At 33.8% G+C, this 21491-nt stretch overlaps 2 protein-coding genes across 2 annotated transcripts; both read left to right on the forward strand.

Moving 5' to 3' along the window:
• The first annotated feature begins 12676 nt into the window (after nt 1–12676).
• LOC127128412 (S-adenosylmethionine decarboxylase proenzyme) lies at nt 12677–16580 on the forward strand. Its single transcript, XM_051057709.1, has 4 exons — nt 12677–12849; nt 12950–13022; nt 14891–15046; nt 15152–16580. The coding sequence occupies exon 4, from the start codon at nt 15332–15334 to the stop codon at nt 16415–16417; it is 1086 nt and encodes a 361-aa protein (XP_050913666.1). The 5' UTR covers nt 12677–12849; nt 12950–13022; nt 14891–15046; nt 15152–15331; the 3' UTR covers nt 16418–16580.
• On the forward strand, nt 13029–14884 carry LOC127128411 (protein WHAT'S THIS FACTOR 9, mitochondrial). Its single transcript, XM_051057708.1, has one exon. It carries the CDS (start codon nt 13367–13369, stop codon nt 14537–14539), a length of 1173 nt encoding a protein of 390 aa, XP_050913665.1. The 5' UTR covers nt 13029–13366; the 3' UTR covers nt 14540–14884.
• Nucleotides 16581–21491: the final 4911 nt, after the last annotated feature.

Here is a 21491-nt window from a genome sequence, read left to right on the forward strand (position 1 = left end):
AATAAAGCAATTAAATGAAAAATCAGAAATTACAAAAAAAACAAGGGCGATCAGATCTCCCTTATTAATTAAGGTAGCAGATCTGATGCCCACGCACGCTATCTGTTGTAGATCTAAGTCAAAGCGCCACACACGTGGTAATCAAAACAAGGGCCAAGATTAGAACGTTGAACCAAGATCAAATGAATGAGATGAAGCCAACTCACCAACGGAGCCCTAACTCCGGTCATCTTCTCCAATGATCACCACCGAACTGGCCTAACCTAATCTTCATGAAAAACGAAAAACAAGGACACTTTTTTAAAGAGAAAATGCTCAGGATCACGAATCTGGCCTCAATTTTATCCAATTCCAAGTATATAAAAAGATACAGGGATTTTAATTTTAAGGATCATGAACTGAGTTGTTTCGATTTGACCTCAAAGCAATTCAATCTTGTTGCCTACATTGGTAAGACTTCAGCCAACCAAAAATCATAAAGAATAGTGAAAAATTGAGAGAGAGATCGAAGAGATGAAGTTTCTAAAATTTAACCTGAGTAACTTTAATTTAGCTTGATCTTGATCTGGATTGGCTCGATTCTTCCTCCTCTTGCTTGCAGTGATCAATTGAGATGGAAAGGGCAATGAATTCTTGGAGTTTGAACTTCTAAACAGAAAATGAAACTCAAACTCGATTTCAATGAAATACTCAAGAAATTCTATGGTGTGAGGGTCTGAGTTCTCTTGGCAAAACTTGGGCAAGGTGTTGATGTCATTTCTGAAGCCATGAGCTTGTTTAAATAGGCAAGGGAATTGATTTTTGCACCACTTGAAATTTTGCCAAAATTGGAAACCAACTTGCATGGATGCATGGGCAATGATTTGGGCCTATGTAATGATGCAATCTATCTTCAATTCGTGTGTAAATGATGCTAAAGTCATTACATGGAAGCATGCAAAGAGGATTGATCACTAAAATCTAAAACTTGCCAAAATAAATCCCACAGTGGAGCCATGCGCAAGTCCCTCAATTTTAATCCAAATGAGATGATCTTGGACTTTTTGGAAAGGTGATATCAAGGGGAACAACTTTCATGTTTAACACTTTTTCATTTGAATTTTGGATAATGATTAATTTTGAGGTGGAAGTTTGGAAAATCAAACATATTTGAAAATTTTCTAAGTACCAAGTCAAATGTTCACTTCTTCCACCATTAATAACTTAGCTATGGAATTCAAATGGAAACACTTCCTTCATAAAAGTTGTATCTCTTTCAAACCTATTAAATTTGGTAACAGAGTTGACCTTATTTGGATTTGGTATGGAGGATTTATGCATTTTAGAAGTTGAGGAAAATCACTTGTTCAATGGTAGTGGCAAAAAATAACCTATAATGTTTCCTCTTAGCACATGCATTTTCAAGTTAAATTTGAACTTCTTACAAAAATAAAAGTTGAAAAGGACATATTTAATGTGATCATAAAACTCGAATAAATTTCATCTCATAAAAATTGAGCAAGTTATGTTCCTTGGAAGTTGACCACCTAATTAGGGTTTAGACAAAATGACCTATAATCTTTCACCGTAAAAAATGTCTTTCCAAGAAAAAATAGCTCTTGACTTCAACATGAAAGCCATTTAGGATATCATAAGGAGTAAAGTTTATCTTGTAATCATTTTCATATGACAAAAATTGTAGGGGATAAGGTTAGGGAACCCCAGTTTTGACCAGTTGACTTTCTTTGGTCAGCCAACATGAACCATCTTGCTAGATTGACATTCTCTTGATCGTTGGGAGTCATGGAGGATAACATATGTGTAATATGATGTAATATTAAGTCTCACTTTAAATATTTGATCAATTGATGAAGAAACTTGATGAGGAAGTCACACAAGATACCCAGATGAATTAGGGCTTCCAAGGTAAACAAGCTTCAAACTCTTGATGGATTATTGATCAAAATGATATGTGAAGACCATGGGGGATCCATATATGATGTCTAGAACCATTATGAACCATCTCTTGCTTAGTATCCTTGCATTGAGGGTCTCATAGCCTATATATGAGCTGGATGGAGCATGGGTGAACACACACACTGCCTACAAAAGCAACAAACTATACATTGACATATTTTTGGTATTTTGGTTAGTAAATAATGAAAAAAGTATGATATAATCAAAATGTGCTTGGTAATCTATCCCAATGCAAACCCAATGAATAAGGGGTAAAGAGGATGCCAAGGTGTGATCCCAAGGCTAATGCATATGATGAGATAGCATGAGAGATCTTAGGGTCAAATTTGGGGTCTTACAATGTGCAATATGTGTGCTTCCATTTTTGTTTACATTTACTATAATTTTGTCAATTTTTGGCTAAAAAGGGGGAGTAACGTGTTAGTATGTTTTTTGTTTGTCTTGGTGTTATAACACATGTCTTGACATGTTGATTAGGATGTTGTGATAGGACTATATTACTACTAAGAGGATAATAGCTATTGTGGTTGCTTGTTGTATGCAACTATTTAGGGGGGGCATGATAGTCTGTCATGCTTATTGGTGTTTCTGTTGTTGTTGTTGTTGCTGCTGCTTCTACTGGAGTTCTTTGTGTGCACGATTTTCTATCATGCCTGTTTTTGCTGTAATGGATATTGCTACTATTGTTGGTGCTTGTGCAGATGTCAAACCAAATGTTCTGACATCTTGCCTAAAGTTTTTTTAGAGAAATTTGGTTTCTCTTATTTGTGAGGCTTATTTTTCTTCTGTTGCATATGCCTCTGATATTTGAACTTGGACAATTCATATTGTTTTGGATGTTCCCTTGAGGGGGAGTTTTAATTATGTATGATAGGGGGAGTACATAACTTGTGTGTTATGTAACTGCATGATTATCTATGCTATATTTTAGTTTGCAGTTTGTACAAAGAATACATGTTTTCCATGTAACATGTGTTTGTGATTTTATTCCTCTCTCCAGATTTATTGTGCTTTGATTGTTTTAGCCAAAATTTGCCAAAGGAGGAGATTGTTAGGTTTGTGATTTTATGATTGACAACAATTTTGGTAAAACATGTTTCATTTGGGAAAACATGTATCACAACCTAATGTTAAACAAGGTGTCATGATATCTTGAACAACTCTTTGTTTGTACTTGATTCTATATCAAGTTATTATTCTCACTCATGAGCTTTTAAGCAAAGACTTGAGTACTGTTCTTGGTTGAAGCTTTTAAGCAAAACCAAGTATGTTTATTGGAAGTGTAATCTTCTATTTTAGGTTATTGTCATTGGTTTGTGACTTAGGATATCACTGCGGTGATTGGAAGTGAGAGGGGGATTCTCATATCTAGAAGGGTTTTAGGTAGAAATTGCATGGGTAATGATTATGCAATAAGTTGTAAACTGGGATTGTTTAACCTTTGAACTAATACTATTAGTGGATTTCCTTCCTGGCTTGGTAGCCTCCAGATGTAGGTGACGTTGCACCGATCTGGGTTAACAATTGATTGTGTTTTTTACCTTCTACAATTTAATTCTGCATAATTACTATTTTGGTAAAAGTGTTTTTGTCAACAGATGATGTCTTAACATATGGCTTGACATTGTGTTATGTGTTGGGACATCAGTCTTGAAATATGTTTTTAATTTCCAAAATTTCACCACCACCTACTCAGCCTCCAAGAATGATTCAGATAAACCCAATACCACCACTAATTCAGACAAACACACCACCACCACCTACTCAACCTCAGTCGTCAGTACCGACTTCTGAGGAATTCAGATTCATTCCTAATCCGGGATATACTCGGCCTCAGCTGTAAAGTCCTCCCCATCACACCACAAACAAGGAAAAGGAGAGGAACCAAACACTTTCTAGTGAGGAACAACAACAACACGATTGTGGGCAAATATTGAAGATCTATATTGTGGAAGGTACTAATGTGTAAGAAAATTTGCATGCTTAATGTTTAAAATAATTTTTCATGCTTAATGTTTTAAATAAATTTTCATGACATGTTTTGTCCTTATGTTGTGTGCCATATGAGTAGCACTTGTGATTAGGCGTTCAATTCTTTCGATTTCCAATAGGTTGATTAGAAGGTATTTTGATCCATTTTATTTAACCAAAAATTAGTATATACTCCAATTAGCCATAACTCACTTAAAATGAGTCAATTAGATGGGAATGATGAATGTTTTGCCAATTCTTGTTTGTGTTTTTGTCATTGCCTCAACCGTGTCTGTTCTTTTATCTGATTATCAATTGATATGTTTTAATGGGGGATCATCAACACATTGGTTGAGAATATCTTTCTAGTAGTGGTAATCATGAGTGAATTCGTCCAAGATTATATTGGCATTTATGTTGATTGCCAAGTACATTTTTATTTCTAATTCATTGGCTTTGCATTTTAACTTTGTGTTTGTTCTTCTTGCTTGGACAAGCTTTTTGATAACGATGTATAACTTTACATAACATATTATTAATATGAAAGCCGATGTTATATCAAACAAAAAGTATTGTCTTATATGCTTAAGTTTCTAATGGTTTATTATTTTATGCTAATTATAACACACAATTTATGTTACTAATACACAATCTAATAGTCACACATGTCTTTTTTTAGTATGCTTATTCATCTATCTATATGCATACATTGCACCACCACATTATCAATTGCTCATCTTTTCTTTTGTGTCTTCAACCTTCTCTTGTGCTTTACCAAAACAATATTAGCACACCATGAAAGCATCAATCTGATTGGAATCGTTCATTGCTATGTAGGTTAAGTTCGGGTGATATTGTTGCCTCAATGATTGGAAAAGTTATATAAAAGAATTATCGAGGAACCTTCAATAATTATAGTGAGCTTAAACGCTCCAAAAGAGAAGACAAGAGAAGGGAATGGTTCGACACGTTTAAAGTAAGACACATAATTTATTTTTTAGTAGTTTGATGATAATGTATATTGTTGAGTTAAATTTATTATTTGTATATTTTTTCAGACGCTTGTATGTTGGGGCCGTTGTGATGATGCAGAAATGGAAGGATTGTTTCATCATAAATATGGAAAATGACTTGCTGATATACAACGAAAGGATAAAGAGAAGGGACGTAGGCCGCCTTGGATGGGTGTAGATAGATGGACGTATATTCTAGACAAGTGGAAGTCAGATGATTTCAAAGTTGTATCCTAACAAAATAAGATTAATCAATCATCCAACAGAGGTGTGGCAGTCCATACGATAGGTCGTAGAGCTTACCATGATGTTGCACTTGAATTGGTATATATTATATTTGTAATTACAATGTGTTAATATAATTATACCTAATATACATTGTGACCATATATATATTGTCTCTAATTATAGGCTAAAAACTCAAGCGACCCGCACATCCGAATGAGATCTTCATTGCCACCCATAAAAAGAAGAATGATGAGTGGGTTAACACTCGTGCAGTGATAACACATGTAAGCTTGACACTTATTTTGCATCTTGTTTGTGAATTTCTCTTGTTTATAATGTATGATGATGGATTGAGCATAACTTGACATGGATAGTCAATCCAATCCCCATTTCAGGGGGATTGGATCTGCTACCTTTGGTTTCTATACCTTTGGTAACACAAAATGTACCTCTATCTAATTAATTAGAGTCTCTCACTAAAATACATTATTTTATTCATTCATTTATTCTGTTTTTGTACTAAAGTCACCAAAGTTATGAGGCATAGCATGGTTGGTTGGTTCTTTATGGCAAGATTAGTTTTGATGATGTGTTACTTTTGAGTATGTGTGTAGTGTATATGTGGTATATCATGATTTTCACTATGCTTTGTCTATTTATGTCATGTTGCATTGCATGAATATATGCTGAACTGATGTACATTGAAGGTGAATAGAATTATGTTGTGATGTGAATTTGTCTTGGCTTGCTGCAACACATTGATTATGATGAATTGCATGTGTGTTTGATCTATTCTTTTGTACTATTGCATATGTTGTTTTTATGTTTGTAGGTTTTATGCAAGTTTATGGTATAACATGGTGATGCAAGGCTGGTGTAATACATCATGTTTGTGCATCTTGTTTTACATTTCTCTTGTTTCTAATGTATGATGCTGGATTGAGCATAACTTGACATGGAGTTGATGTATGCTTATGTATGTATGGATGGATGGTGTTTCTATTCTCAACATGTGTTTCTGATGTATGACGATGGATTGAGCACAACTTGCATAAGTATATTGCACTACATGTATTATGTTCTCAAAATGTGTTTTTGATGTGTTCTCAACATGTGTTACTCAATGTGTATAGGAAAAATACTTAAGTAGTTTGACATAAGCCACACAAGATGGTGATGATGTGGATGAATCAACAAGAATACAATTTTGGAAAGAAGCTACCGGGGGTAAAACGCGGGGGCGGTGTTATGGAACTGCACAATTGGCACGTAACATAAGATATGGAGTGAGCTTCATGACACAAATGTCAATTATAAACCCAAATAGAGAAGCATATAGGCAAGCCATTAAGGATGATAGAGCTGAAGTTGTTGATGCACGTGAAGAGGTTGCACGGGCTAATACGCAGACAAATGAATTGGCAAAGCAATTTGAAAATTTTCGGCAACAAGTGTTTGATATGATGCAGTCTCGTTAGACGGGTCCTTCTAGTGCCCTTTTCAATGTTCATCTTGATTATAACTTTTTGATACTTTTACTACTCCTTTGATTTTCAATTGTTGAACGTTAAAAAACTGTTAAAAGTGATGACATTATTATCCATGGGTTTTGTTCTTTTAGTTAAGGAAATGTTTAAAAACTATTGCAATTTAGTGCAAGGGGTTTGATGTTCATTGTGTGTGACTATTGTATACTTCGGGTACCGAGTTCAATTCCCACTCTTCAAAAAAATGTTATGTAATCTTTTGAAATTATTATTGCATTAGATCTTATTTCCATAAAAGTGTTTTTCTTGACTACTTCATTACTTCCTTAAATGTTTTAAATAAATTTTCATGACATGTGTTGCTCTTATGGCATTAACATTTGATACCATACTCAATTATGATTTATGCCTAGATTGATTTATCATCCATTACTAACTTTTACCTTGTTTTTTAAGTGTTGTAGGAGGAGGAAGATGATGTTGGTGATCATGATCAGTAGATCGAGTTTATTTATGTTCAATGGGCTAGTTTTAAGTATTTATTTTGATATATCTATGTCCATTGCTCAACCATATTTTGGAGCTTATTAGTATTTTGATATAAGTAAATTTGTTTTGGACTAGAGAATAATGTTATCAGTATTGTATTATGTAACCAATTTATTGGTGTACTTGAAGATTTGTTGATTATATTCCAAAAAGATTAAATTATGGATCTCATAGTTTTTGACTACTTCTATATAATTAATTGTTAACTATAAGGTGATCAATATGGTGATAATAAATAGGTTTCAATTAAAATAAACTAGCATGACCTAAAAATGAACAAGTTTCATTTAAAATAGATACTGGTATGACCTAAAAATGGCTATAAAAAAGTAGCGTCGGCCCTAACCCTAACGCTACTATAACGATACAGTAAATGGCGTCGGCCCCGACCCCGACGCTATTATAATGAGACAGAATATATTGCCGGCTAAAAGCGATGCTATGAAATGACTTGTAATTTTTTTTAAGGGCAACCCAATCACATATTCGCATGTGGCACACATTATATGATGATGTGTTCCAACTTAGCGGCGTTTGTAACTGACACTAACACTAGAATTAATGTAGACCAAAGGGTCAACAATAAGCGTCTCCTTAACGTTTACCTAAGCCGACACTAAATTATTGGCGCCACTAGGCCGACACTAGCTGTAATTGACTTCCAACTTTGGAAAGTCTGCCCCGACCCCGACACCTGGCCGACGCTAGACCCCATAAGTGTCGGTTTTTGGTTTCTTAGCGAGGATTTTTGGCCGACTCTAAACCGCTATTTTTATGTAATGTTCCCCCTTTGTATTTCCCACACTTTGAACAACTTTCATGAAACATTTCAGAGATGCATCTCCGAATACATTAAACACCACACCTAAATGCATTTTCGGACCATATTTTTGTTCAAAATAAAATGGATCTTAAAATAATACATGTTGGTGTGATTTGGATGCATTAGAAGATGCATCTTCATACGAATGAAGAACAATTTAAAATTTTCAAAACTGTGATATGCTTATATGGTCTAATTAGCGATATCCAAACTTTATGTATAAGAATATATGAGGTGCTAATTAATAAAGAACATTTCAAGCATGTTTATGCTCTGAGGTGTAATTTGTTGAGAATTTTTTTACTTTATAATCTATTTTTATGTAATAATGGAAAATAATTTATTTTCATGAATAAAATCCATTTTTAAAATATGAACTATGTTTAAATTTGACGTTCATATGAAAAATTAGTTGTAAAAAAATTAATATTCAATTTTAAAAATTAAATTTTATATCCTAAACTGATTTGAAGTTAAAAGCCAATTATAAAATTTTAAATCCGTTATGAAACACATAAGTCGATTATAAATTAGGTTATGAATATAAACGGTAGTAAAAATAAAATCATTTATATAAATTAATTATCGATTATAATAAATAATTATAAAATAACTATAGATTTACAATACTAGAGAATACTTGTTGTTGTATATTTATATTTTTAGATTGTTTGTAAATGTTATATTTATGAATTTGGGACAACTTTTAATTTTGTTAGAATGACATATATTTTATTAAAGATAAATTGACAACTTAATTATTTTTATTTTATGTACCATAAATTCATTCAATTCCACTCAATTTAATCAAAATTCAATATAATTTTTTTAAATTCTTTATAATAGAAAATCCTTATATTAGTGAGAAAGAAAAGGTTTAGAGGGATTCCTCGTGGATGTAATTTGGCCATAGAAAAGGAATAAAGGAAACCAACTCGCTTCTTTTCTTGCCTTTAATTTTCCTTGGTTACAATTTCTTGCTTTCTTTGGCTGTTTACCAAATTTCGAATTTCATTACTATTGTTCACAACAATTTTCTCCTACACACGCCACACGCTGCATGTGCATGGAATGCACCTGCGGCATTTAATATTCATATTTAAAATAAATAAATAATACAAAATTAAATTAAAAAATCTAAAAATTAAATATTCCTAATAAGACTTGCTTTATGTTAAAGATTTAATATTATCAATGTTATTATTTTTATCGTCATATAAGAATTTTTTTAATAAAAAATAATCACTATTTTCATAAATAATATCAAAATAATATATATATATATATTTAAATTAATTGTCAATATAATAATTTTTTAAATAAAAAAAATTATACCTATAAAGCATACGTCATCTGGTATGACACATATTTGCACTAAGACGCCATTAGGGATGATATTTACATGCACCTCAAGCTAATGTAATTAGCGCATGCATTATGACATTAAGAGCATGCGCCATTGCATGCGGCGCATGCTTTGTTTATATATATTTTTTAATTTTTAAGTTATAATTATATAAAATTGAAATAAAAAATAAAAAATAAAATTATTAATAATTTTATGTTATAAAGCTAAAATACACAACAATTGACAAGAAAATTAATGACTCGCCCGATCGAAACGCCTCCTTGTTCCACATCCTGATGCGTTAGCCTGCCTTCGAGGTATCCCATGATTTCTCTGAGGTGTTTGGGGTCTTTGAGTGTTGACATGATGCAATGGTGGTTGGTGTGAAGGTCATGCGGAAGGTCCAACGATATTTGACAATTTTGCCATCATTTATTTCCAATAGCTGATGGGGTTGCAACCAACGGCGTTGCCGTAATTGAGTTCGGTGCTGATGTTATCATAGTTTGGTCGTTGTGGTTGGGTTGTTGTGGACGATATGGTTGCCCGAATTGGGACGTTGAATCATTTTGAAAACGAAACAATGATTAATGTGGTGTAAGAAAGTCAAACAATGGTTGGGTGTTGTGGCAGTGGGATGTTTGAGTGTTCATTGGTGGGGGCTATGGTGGGATGAGGTGGAATCATATGAATTATCGGGGCTATAGACACATGTGATGGCTGTGTATGATTGTTGGTGGTATGAGTTAGGTTCCTGGTTTTGTGTTTGGGTGTGTGCCATGAATTGGTTGTGAGGTTGGGTGTTTGGTGGTTGGGTGTATACGGTATGATGACGGTGTGAGGTTGATCATTGGGTTTGGTGAGTTGACATTGTTCTTGGGTTTGATAATGATGTGGGATTGATTGTTGGGTGGAGATTTGTTGTTGGGCGTATGATGACGAAGCTCGTTGGTGTGGATCAATCAAATACCTTGCCTCAGACACAAATTATGGTGTTGTAACTGACCTAAACCAAGCCATATAATGTTGAGTTTGTCCAGCACCATGTATGATTGGTTCGTTTAAGATGTACCAACGTCGATTCCTCCAATGACGACACATCTCTTTAGCAAAGTCTCTCCAATCGGACTAATACATCGTCTGGTCCGATGTGGTCTAAAAAATTGCGATAAACTACTACAACGTGTTTTGGATACCTGTTGTAGTTCATCCCCCGAACTAACCACCTAGATCGAAAAGATTGAAAATATATTAGTTACAATCAGTTGTAGTATAAAGTCTAACAAATTCGAAGATTTAAGATAAACTTACTTTTTTGCATAGGGGAATGTGAATGACTTCTCGTTGACCGGGGCGAGTGACGACATTCTCGACCAACCTCATGCTTATAGCAAATAGGGACAAGAATAAAACATACAAGTATTTTTTTGTTTGCATTTTTACACAACGAGCTATATAGATGAGACAAAACAGCTCAATCCCAACTATATGTGCCTACTTTATTTATGTTTCGTAACAACGACAAATACATAATATTTATCGTATTACCGGTACTTTCAGGAAATCAAAAATTACCAAATAGAATCATAATATAACAACGAACTTTAATTATCTTTTCATACTTACTCGATTCTTTGTTTAATGTTATACTTGAATAATATTGTTTAAGATATTTTAAATTAATACCTTGACCCCTAGATTTACCTGAAGTTTGTCTCGTAATTGTGTCTTCACACATGATCCTTCAAACTATATAACGACATGTTCAAAGGTTCGACATGATCCTTCCAACTTACTATCCACCGTTTACAAAGTCATAAACCTATGCAATGTTTACAACATTAGCTTTTCAGTGGTAGCAAAAGAGGATTATTGACCTGCATATCAAGGGGACATACTCTGACACAATGAAGTAATGCGAAGAAAGAAAAAGGACCGCCCAAACAACACCCGTATTCGAACATAAATGGATACGACGAACAAAATTGTGATTTTATGTAGTTCATGTCGCCAGCCCGAACATAATCGTACAAACTGTCCCAGTGTCGAACCAAGCATAACAACATAATTTTAAATGTAACCCTTTTGCTTTATATTAAAAACAACATTCATTTCATAAATATCATAAGATTCAGTTACAATAACTTGAAAACAATAATTAAACAATAATTTAAACAATAACACAAACAACTACGACAATTAAACAACATCACAAACAAATACAACAACTAAACTACATAACTCTACGATTGCAACTATCAAAACAATTTTGTGAGAATTATACATCATCGTGTGAACATCTATGTCAGTTTTAACATTCAGCCAGAAACGAACTTCTCTATTTTGGTTAAATGTGGTATCAAACCTTTGAATTCTTCTGATCTTTTCACCATCTGCAATGTCTCCATCTAACCAACGGATCAATGTCCTGTTAAGATGTTTAAACATCTATATATTCCATAATTGGATCTTCATCGGAGGCTTTACTGCCGAATAAATTAAATTAGCATTTCTCTTGTGAATATAATGACACATATATGAAGACATTTTGAAGAAAAATTGAAGGAGATTGAAGAAAAATGGAAGAAAATGGTAAGAAGATGTGTGAAAAATAATAGTAGGTGGTGTTGTATTTATAGAGGTGAAACAAAGCAGTAGCCACATGGATTGGCGCCACAGTTCAACATTCAAAGCATGCGCCAATTGCATTTGCTTGAGCTGCATGTAGGCGCCACTAAACATGACACCTTAGTTCAATTCCCTAAAACATACGCCATTTGGTATGACGCCTGCTATACTCGAATAATTTTTTATTTTATTTTTAAAAGTGATTATATTAATAATTTTTTTAAAAGTATGTTATTTTCGTATTATTTTAAAAAAATTTATATATAATATATCGAGAAAGACTTGGTTGGATACAAACTCAAGGAAAAAAAAATAGTTTATGCCCACACACATAATTATATAATATCATTTAATTATTTTAAAATGATACATTATTAAACTTTTTTTTTTCTATTTGAGGTTAGTGTGTCTATATCTTCTGCCCAAATCTTGTACCTATAGAAGACAATCTCTAATATGTTAACATTTTTTACACAATTAAAAATAGCTAAAATATACTATCTCACATGAGGAAGTTGAATTATTATTACCTTTATAGAAAGTTGAATTATTAAAGTACTAATTTTAGATCACTTTATTTATATAGTGGCTTAAAAAAAGATTCTATACCAATTTTAAAGGACACCGGTATGTGGCTAAGAAAAGGGACGAGGCAAAGGGATGAGATCAAAACATAGAAAACCCCGAGGGTATTATTGTAATTGAACTTCCACATCAACCTCTATATAAACCTCACCTCTCTCATATCATCTCAAACAGATCCTAATTCCAAATTCTATATTTCTAAACCTAATTTTCTCTCCTCGGTCTCGCCGTTGATCTGTTTCAATTTTTTCTGCATTCTTTGTAAGTGCATTGCGATTAGCTTCTGTATTTTTCACTATTATTTGATTGACGATTTCAATGGTTGATGATTTTTTTCTGTTTTTGATTTTGTTCGATTTAGGTCTTATAATCCGAAATCTTGATTCACAGAGGGGAAGTCGAGAAACAGATTGTTCTCCGATTGTTAAACAACAGTGAGTTTCAAGTTTTTATTTCCATTTTCATTTTTTTGTGTTCTTTTAGGTTATTAAGTGTGTTTTTGGTAGCAGAACTATGAACGTTTTTGAATGAATTGAACAGAGATTGATGATAGGATTTGATGAATTTTTTGATAGGATTTGATGAATATTTTTGTATTCTTTGCCGTGTTGTTGCCTGATAGGATTTGATGAATTTTTGAAAAGCATTTGATGCTTGAAAAATCTTGTATCTCATTTTGCAAAACTGTTTAGATAAACCTACGCCAAGGAAAAACCTGCAATCTCATCATGCCCCCCTTCATCCAGATCATTTGATTCTAAATTGAATTTTTCACTCGATGTTGCTCAACTTGCCCCATACCCACAAAATCCCCTGGCTTCCTTTCTCAAACATCCAGAGGTATAGTTATGTGAATGTGTACATGAAATGGAAAAAAGATTCATACTATGACTCGATTGAGCACATTCACCACTCTATTCAGCTCAAGCCGGTTATTGCCCTAAAAAATTCCATTGTCCAGAGTCCTAATGGGTGCATCCCTATCTCTGCTGTATCTAAGAGGGGATTACAGTTAGATGTGCCAATGAAGGTTTCAAGATTTATGAGGCAATATCCCTCCATTTTTGAAGAGTTTAGAGGTCCTGCGTGTAATCATCCTTGGTTTAGGATGACAACTGAAGCTGCTGAGATTGACAGGGATGAGAAAAAAGTATATGAAGAAAGTAGGGAGGAATTAAGATCCAGGTTGAGGAAGATGATATTGATGACCAAAGAGAATGTTCTACCTTTAAAGATAATTCAAGGGATGCAATGGTATTTGGGCTTGCCTAGTGATTTTTTGCAGCACCCAGAACAAAATCTTGATGAATCCTTCAGGTTTGTAGAGATGGAAGATGGACTGAAGGGGCTGGCTCTTGAAAGCAGAGAGAGGGTTTATTCTGTACTGGAGAAGAATGCCATAAAAGGAGGTTTGAACTTCGATGGTTCATCGGCAGATGCAATTGAATTTCCTTTTTTTCCATCAAAAGCTTTAAGGGTGAAAAGTAAGATTGTAATTTGGCTACATGAATTTCAGAAGCTACCATATATTTCACCCTATGAGGATTTTTCAAATTTGGATCCAAACAGTGACATAGCAGAGAAAAGACTTATTGGCGTTCTTCATGAACTGCTTTCCCTATTTATTGATCATTCAGCCGAAAGAAGAAAGCTCCTTTGTCTCAAGAAGTATTTTGGCTTTCCACAGAAAGTGCATAGAGCATTCGAGCGGCATCCCCATATGTTTTACATGTCTTTTAGGAATAAAACATGCACCGTTATTCTTAAAGAAGCTTACTGCAATGAATTGGCTATTGAGAAGCATCCTCTTTTGAGTGTGAGGAAGAGATACATCAAGTTGATGAAGGAATCAGAAATGATTTTGAAGAACAGGAGGATGAAAAATGGATTTTCTAATTGCACTGAAAAACTCAATTTAGAGTCAAATGATCTGGATGAAGGGGGGACATGATATTGCAGGTTTTTCCTTGGAGTATGTTTATCTAAAATTTTTACAGCTTTTAATTTATTTATTATTTTTGTTTTTCTATATATTTGATTTGATTGCCAAGTGTTGTGCTCACTTTCAATTGTATTTCTAACTAGTTAAGAAATCGGTGTGGTTCTGTTCCAATTTTGATGTATGTGTTGTTCAAGATATATTATTTCATGTCTAATGTTGAATTTGGTATGATTTCCAAATCTTCCATAGTGGTTTCACATAATTTGGCTATCTTTACTAAAAAACCCGGACTTCATGATTTTTTTGTTTACAATTACTGCCCTTTTTTATTGTTGATTTTGTGTTGTATTCCTTTTCCAGGAAGGTGTGAATGAAGTAATGGAGTCAAAAGGTGGTAAGAAGAAGTCTAGTAGTAGTAGTAAATGCTCTTTATACGAAGCTCCTCTCGATTACATCATTGAAGACGTTAGACCACACGGTGGAGTAGAAAAATTCAAATCTGCTGATTACTCAAACGTAATTTTCCTTTTCAATTCATTTGATTAATGTAACATTAACATAAGATTGCTTATTTATTTAATTGATTTTGTTTCTGACACCTCTTTTTTCTCTATTGTGCAGTGCACCCGCAAACCCTCCTGAGATTTTCTGGGTTCTGATAGATTTAGGTTTTTCATCTTTCATACTGCAATATTATTCTAGTTTCTTCTGCTCCTTTTTTTCCTCCTACTGGTTGCTTTTCTTCTGCTCCTGTTCTGTTTCTCGACAAAAAACAAGAATTGTTTTCTCTTTTGAATCAAGATGGCTATGACAAACTCAGCTATTGGTTTTGAAGGCTACGAAAAGAGGCTTGAGATGACTTTTTTTGAGAGTGGTGTTTTCTCTGATCCTGCTGGATTAGGTCTACGAGCATTGTCTAAAGACCAATTGGATGAAATTCTGAACCCAGCCGAGTGCACTATTGTTGACTCATTGTCTAATGATTATGTTGATTCATATGTTCTTTCTGAATCAAGCTTGTTTGTGTATGCTTACAAAGTTATCATCAAAACCTGTGGGACTACAAAGTTGCTTCTGTCTATCCCTGCAATTCTTAAGCTGGCTGATGGTCTTAACATTGCTGTGAAATCGGTGAGATACACTCGCGGTAGCTTCATCTTTCCCGGTGCTCAATCATTCCCTCATCGAAGCTTTTCTGAGGAAGTTGATGTTCTTGACAGCTATTTTGGCAAACTTGGTTCTGGTAGCCAAGCTTATATGATGGGTGATAGTGATAAGTCACAAATTTGGCACATTTACTCTGCCAGTGCTAAGGCAGAAGCTTCACCGGAAGCTGTATATGGCCTTGAAATGTGCATGACTGGTTTAGATAAGGAAAAAGCATCTGTGTTTTTCAAGACAAGCACATCTTCAGCAGCTTTGATGACTAAGAATTCTGGAATCAGGAAGATCCTTCCAAAATCTGACATATGTGACTTTGAATTTGATCCATGTGGGTATTCAATGAATGGAATAGAAGGGAATGCCATATCGACTATCCATGTAACCCCTGAAGATGGATTCAGTTATGCAAGCTTTGAAGCTGTGGGTTATGAGTATGAAGAGAAATCTCTGAATGAAGTTGTTGAAAGGGTTTTAGCATGTTTCTATCCAGCTGAGTTTTCTATTGCTTTGCACATCGATATGAATGGTGAAAAACTTGACAAATTTCCTCTAGACGTTAAAGGATACTACAGTGGGAAGAGGAGCAATGAAGTTGTTGGAGAAGGTGGTGCTGTAGTTTACCGTTCCTTTGTTCGAAATGATGGCTGCGCATCTCCAAAGTCTACTCTGAAATGTTGCTGGAGTGAGGATGAGAGCGAGGAGGAAGAAGGGAAGGAGATATAGTACTCTGGTTTTAGTTTCTTATGTTCTGTTCCTGTCTATGTTGTCTGTTTTCAGTGTTAATTCCTAAATAAACTTTTGCTTTTGTTATGAAAGCGATACAATAAACGTGTAATGTTGTTGTGAAAGCGATACAATAATAATACGTATTATGTTATAAATCTTAGTTTATTTGTAATTTTCATGTGGATTTTAAGTTTTGACATTAATTTTCTTACGATGATGACCAGTGTAGAAAAATGGTACTGATGGTGAGATTTAGCGAATGAATGAAAAATATAATCTCATGGGAATTTTGTTATGACAAGATCCAAACTATGCGGATTTGTAAAATGAAACATGTGTAAATGCAACTGTCAACTCTTAACTTCAAAATAACTTTTGCACTTTTTTGTTTTTATTTATTGTGTAAACAAGTATGTGGAAGGTTGCATAGGTGCAAGCTAGCCGACGTTAAGTTAGTTGTGGAAGGTTGCATAGGTGCAAGCTAGCCGACATTGAGATATATGTGACTCTCCTATGTTGGTTTCGAGCATAGTAATTGAATATAAATTTGATTAATGTTCGTATAAATTTATGCAATTTTTTAAAAAATAATCTAGTTTTTTAATTAAAATTCTAAAATAATTATAATTTAAAAATATTCATTAAAATAATTATTTTTTCAAAAACATCTACATAGGTGCATTGGCGCATCCAATGAAAATGTTATTCATTGGCGCCATAATCCATGGTCATGGCGCACTATGCATGTGTAGGCGCTACATATAATGGTGCATGTATAGTCCACTCTAATGCATGTGGCTACTGATCCACCATTTCATCTATAAATACACAACATCACCCTCCCATAATTTTTTATACCACTTTTCACTATCTTATTCCATTTTCTTTCATTCTTTTTCCATTTTTCTTTAAAATGTCTTCATATTCATGTGTCAATATTAAAACTGACAGAGACGTTCACAAGATGGTGTATATTTCTCACAAAATTGGTTTGATGGTTGTAATCGTATAATTATGTTGTTTACGTGATGTTATTTTATTTGTTGTAGTTGCTTGTGTTGTTGTTTAATTATTGTTTTTGTTTTGTTTATCATATGAAATGAATGTTGTTTTTAATATAAAGCAAAAGAGTTACAATTAAAATTATCTTGTTGTGCTTGTCCCAACACTGAGACAATTAGTACGATCATGACTAGGTTGACGACATGAACTACATAATCTAACCATTTTGTTCGCCATATCCATTTCGGTTTGAATACGGGTGTTATTTAGGCGACCCTTTTTCTTTCTTCACATTATTTCATTATGCTAGAGAATGCCCCCTTGATATGCCGACTAGTAATCCTCTTTTGCTACCATCAAAAAGCTAATTTTGTAAACATTATAAATGTTGATGACTTTGTAAACGTCAGATAGTAAGTTAGAAGGATCCCGTCGAACCTTTGAACATGCCGTTATGACATGGGAGTAGGGCATACGAAAGACTTGGAATTTTCCACAGTTGCACCGACCTCTATCTAGTTCCATTCAATAGTGTCCCCTCGACATGCATTCATTGTGATCCATCGACTCAACAACACTGTAGCAACCTTTAGTACGGTCAAATACCGTGATCACATGTGTGTTAGCTTTGTCAATTTCCTCTTTAATGAATTTCATTGAAGCGTCACTGAACAACTTCCTAGATTGTAACACTAAACTCCATTTCTAATGTCTGATCTCAAACAACGCCCCTAGCCTAAAGTAGGTTGTTTGCGCTAAAGCGGTTATAAGTACGTTTCAGATGCCTTTGAAGACAAAGTGTATTGATTCCACAAGATTTGTTGTCATGTGACCCTATCATTGACCGTTGTCGTATGCCCTAGTCCACTTCTCCAATGGAATATTGTCGATCCACCTTACTGCATCTGCGTTTGACAATCTGATGTCTTCGCGGTAGTGTGTGAAAGAAGGTTTCTATTAATGCATACCCTGCATTGACAACCTTCTTCTGCAATATTTTGTCTTTGATCTCCCGCATGAAATTTTGAGCGATATGTCTAATGCAGTAGACATGCGTCGAAGGAGGATCCTGCCAGCCATTATCAATATTTTTATAAGCACTCACAATTGAAGGGTGTCTTTCTGAGATCGAACATAGGTTAAGCTGAGGAACAACGTGCAATCAGAGATTTTTTAGAAAAAAACTCCACCCCCCAACAGTCTCCCCTTCAACTAGTGCAAATGCGATTGGAAAAATGTTATTGTTGCCATCTTGTGCCACTGCCATCAGTAGTGTTCGTTTATATTTCCCGTACAACCATGCACTAGCAATTTATATAATAGGTTTACAGAAAGCAAAACCTTTGATGCATGTGCCACATGTAATGAGGCGGGACATTGGTTTTCTTGTCAATTGTTATATATTTTAACTTTATATCATAATATTAATAATTATTTTTCATTTACCTATTTATTTTACTTATTTATATGTATAACATATAAAATTTAAAAATAAAAATAAAATATAAAGCATGCGCCACATGCATGCCACATGCAATGGGGCATATACTTGATATAATTAAGTATGCGCAAATTGCATTGACTTTATTTGCATGCATGCGCCAACACCATTGGCGCCTATGTTAAATTACAACTTGGATGCGCCAGTACAACTGACGCATGCTTTAGAGGTGTACCTGAAACATGGTTATATTGGTAAATAATTTGAAATAATGGTTATTTTGGAAATTATTTTTTTTTTTAAAAAAGAAAATCAATTTATGCTCTCCCGTTCCATCATGAGTGTTTTATTTGAAATAAAAAAGTGTTCCCAAAATAAATGGTTCATTATAATTTTTAATGCATATTTTCAATTATACTATCTAATTAATATTATTTTAACCATTCTCAATATTTGACATAAATATTTTAGTAAAAGTATCATTCTCTCTTATTTATTTCTTTTTCTTAATCTATGTAAAATTGTCAATTGAGTTACTCGTTGTGAACGGAGGGAGTATATAAGTGAGTTGAATAAATTATTGAGACAATCAGATATGGAGGTAGCATTAACCTCTTTTCTTATACATCACATAACATCTTCTATCTTCTCACTTTATCACATCTATAAAATCAACAAAGGATACACCATAAAAGATTCAAAAAAAGAAACAAGTAAAATAAAGCTCTTGTGTCACTTATCGAAAGTTCTCTTTTTTTCCTTCTTTGAATTGATGTCCACTAGTTAGCTAGTCTAAAAGTACCTTTACAATAATTTTTTGATACCTCATTAGATGGGAAAGCTCCTCCAACATAACCAAGATCCTTACAGAGGATCACCAACTAGTTCGTCAAATATAGATCCTCCTAAGAAAAATATACCTCCTTGTAAGCACATGATCTCACCCCATTAACTAATGACTTTGGGTCAAATACTCACGGAAGACGTATGTGCACACATGGGAATGACCATGTTCAAAGTTGCAGATCTTCGCATGCGCTTTTTCATTAAGATGAGTAATCAGGTAAAAGCGATCCTTGAACTTCTTCACACTATCAGAAAAAGTATCGAAGTATTTGATATGTTGACTCAATGAGAGAAAACCAGAACCATTCGTGTAGTTGGGGATGTTTTTGAGTTTTAAAAAGATGAAAGAATAACCTCACGGTCAACTTAACACCTTATACTCACACCAATACTAAATTTTTTGAACAAATTTCCTTAACTGTGAAGGGATACTAAGCAAATAATTCAATACACTGACTTTGAATTCATTGAAAGAAAGGTGATAACCTATAAGGGAGAATATGCATTCATGAAAAGGGATAACGCTTCCATTGTATTAGTTGCAGATCCTTTTATCTTCATATGGGTAGAAACACTCCCTAGTTAGTAGTAGGACCCACATAAGTCAAAGCTTTTTCAAAAACATCTTCATGAATAAAAGCAGAAACAATACCTAGTAGTAAAAAACATCATTGCGAACAAAATCGAAAATAATACCTAGTATGTATGGATCCATTTAGTCATCTGAAATAGCCTTATCAGTCTTCTTGTTTGAGGTTGAGACAATTACCATGCTTAAAATATGTTGTGAAAGAAAACAAATGTAGGTGCAATGTAGTAAGCAAGCAAGATTGAACACTCATTATCTTAGAAACTCTATAAAAAGAGAACAAGAGCAAAAGAAGAACATTGAACTTTGGAACTCAGAGGAAGGAACAATCAAACATGTAAGACCAGTGCCAACGAACAAAATTATATGAACTTGATCCAATGCTGGAACAAGAACAATCTTATAGAAGAACGATAAAAGAAACATAAATACTTCATTTTGCAGGTCGTTAACAACATAAAAGGTAAAATGAAGCTTTGAAATCCATTTACACCTCACTCAAGCATTGAGAATCGTACAATCACCTCACACCACTAACAATTGAGGTTTCCTAAAAAATGGTTCAAAAAGCATCTGGGTATTCTAAAGAATCAGAAATATCATTACCGACTAGCGTATGTAGACATGTCGATTGTTCCCCGCATTACATTACATCTTTGAAACAAGACAATTAATGTGCATATTGAAAAGAACGAAAATGTCCTATATAGAACTTCCATGCCTACTTGCGGCCGGGTAAGAATACATGTCATTGTTGCTTGAAAACGTATGATGTCACATGCAAGTATACATGTATGTTAAAAGTAACAAGTGATAGAATAGTAAGAAGCAAGAATAAAATAATGTATGTTGTTGCATGTTCGGTTTGGTGGCAAACAAAGTCAAGAACAATTTAAAGAGAGTAAATGAGTTCAATAATGGAGAGCACGTTGGTAATGATCTGTTGCTATAACTTGTCATTTGTCTGTACACAGGGACATAGCCACGTTAGTCATTGTGTGGGTTAGAGCCCCCACTAAAATTAATAGAGTATTAAAGAGGAATTTTGAAATATTATTTAATTAATTAAGTAATTTGACATTCTTAAAAAATAACAAATAATTATTTAATTAGTCATCTAATATATTTTTGACTTATAAATTTAATCCAGAAATTACTCACAAAAAGTGATAACGTCTCACATATTCAATGAT

This window comes from Lathyrus oleraceus, chromosome 3, assembly GCF_024323335.1.
Source record: "Lathyrus oleraceus cultivar Zhongwan6 chromosome 3, CAAS_Psat_ZW6_1.0, whole genome shotgun sequence".
NCBI classification, from domain to species: Eukaryota; Viridiplantae; Streptophyta; class Magnoliopsida; order Fabales; family Fabaceae; genus Lathyrus; species Lathyrus oleraceus.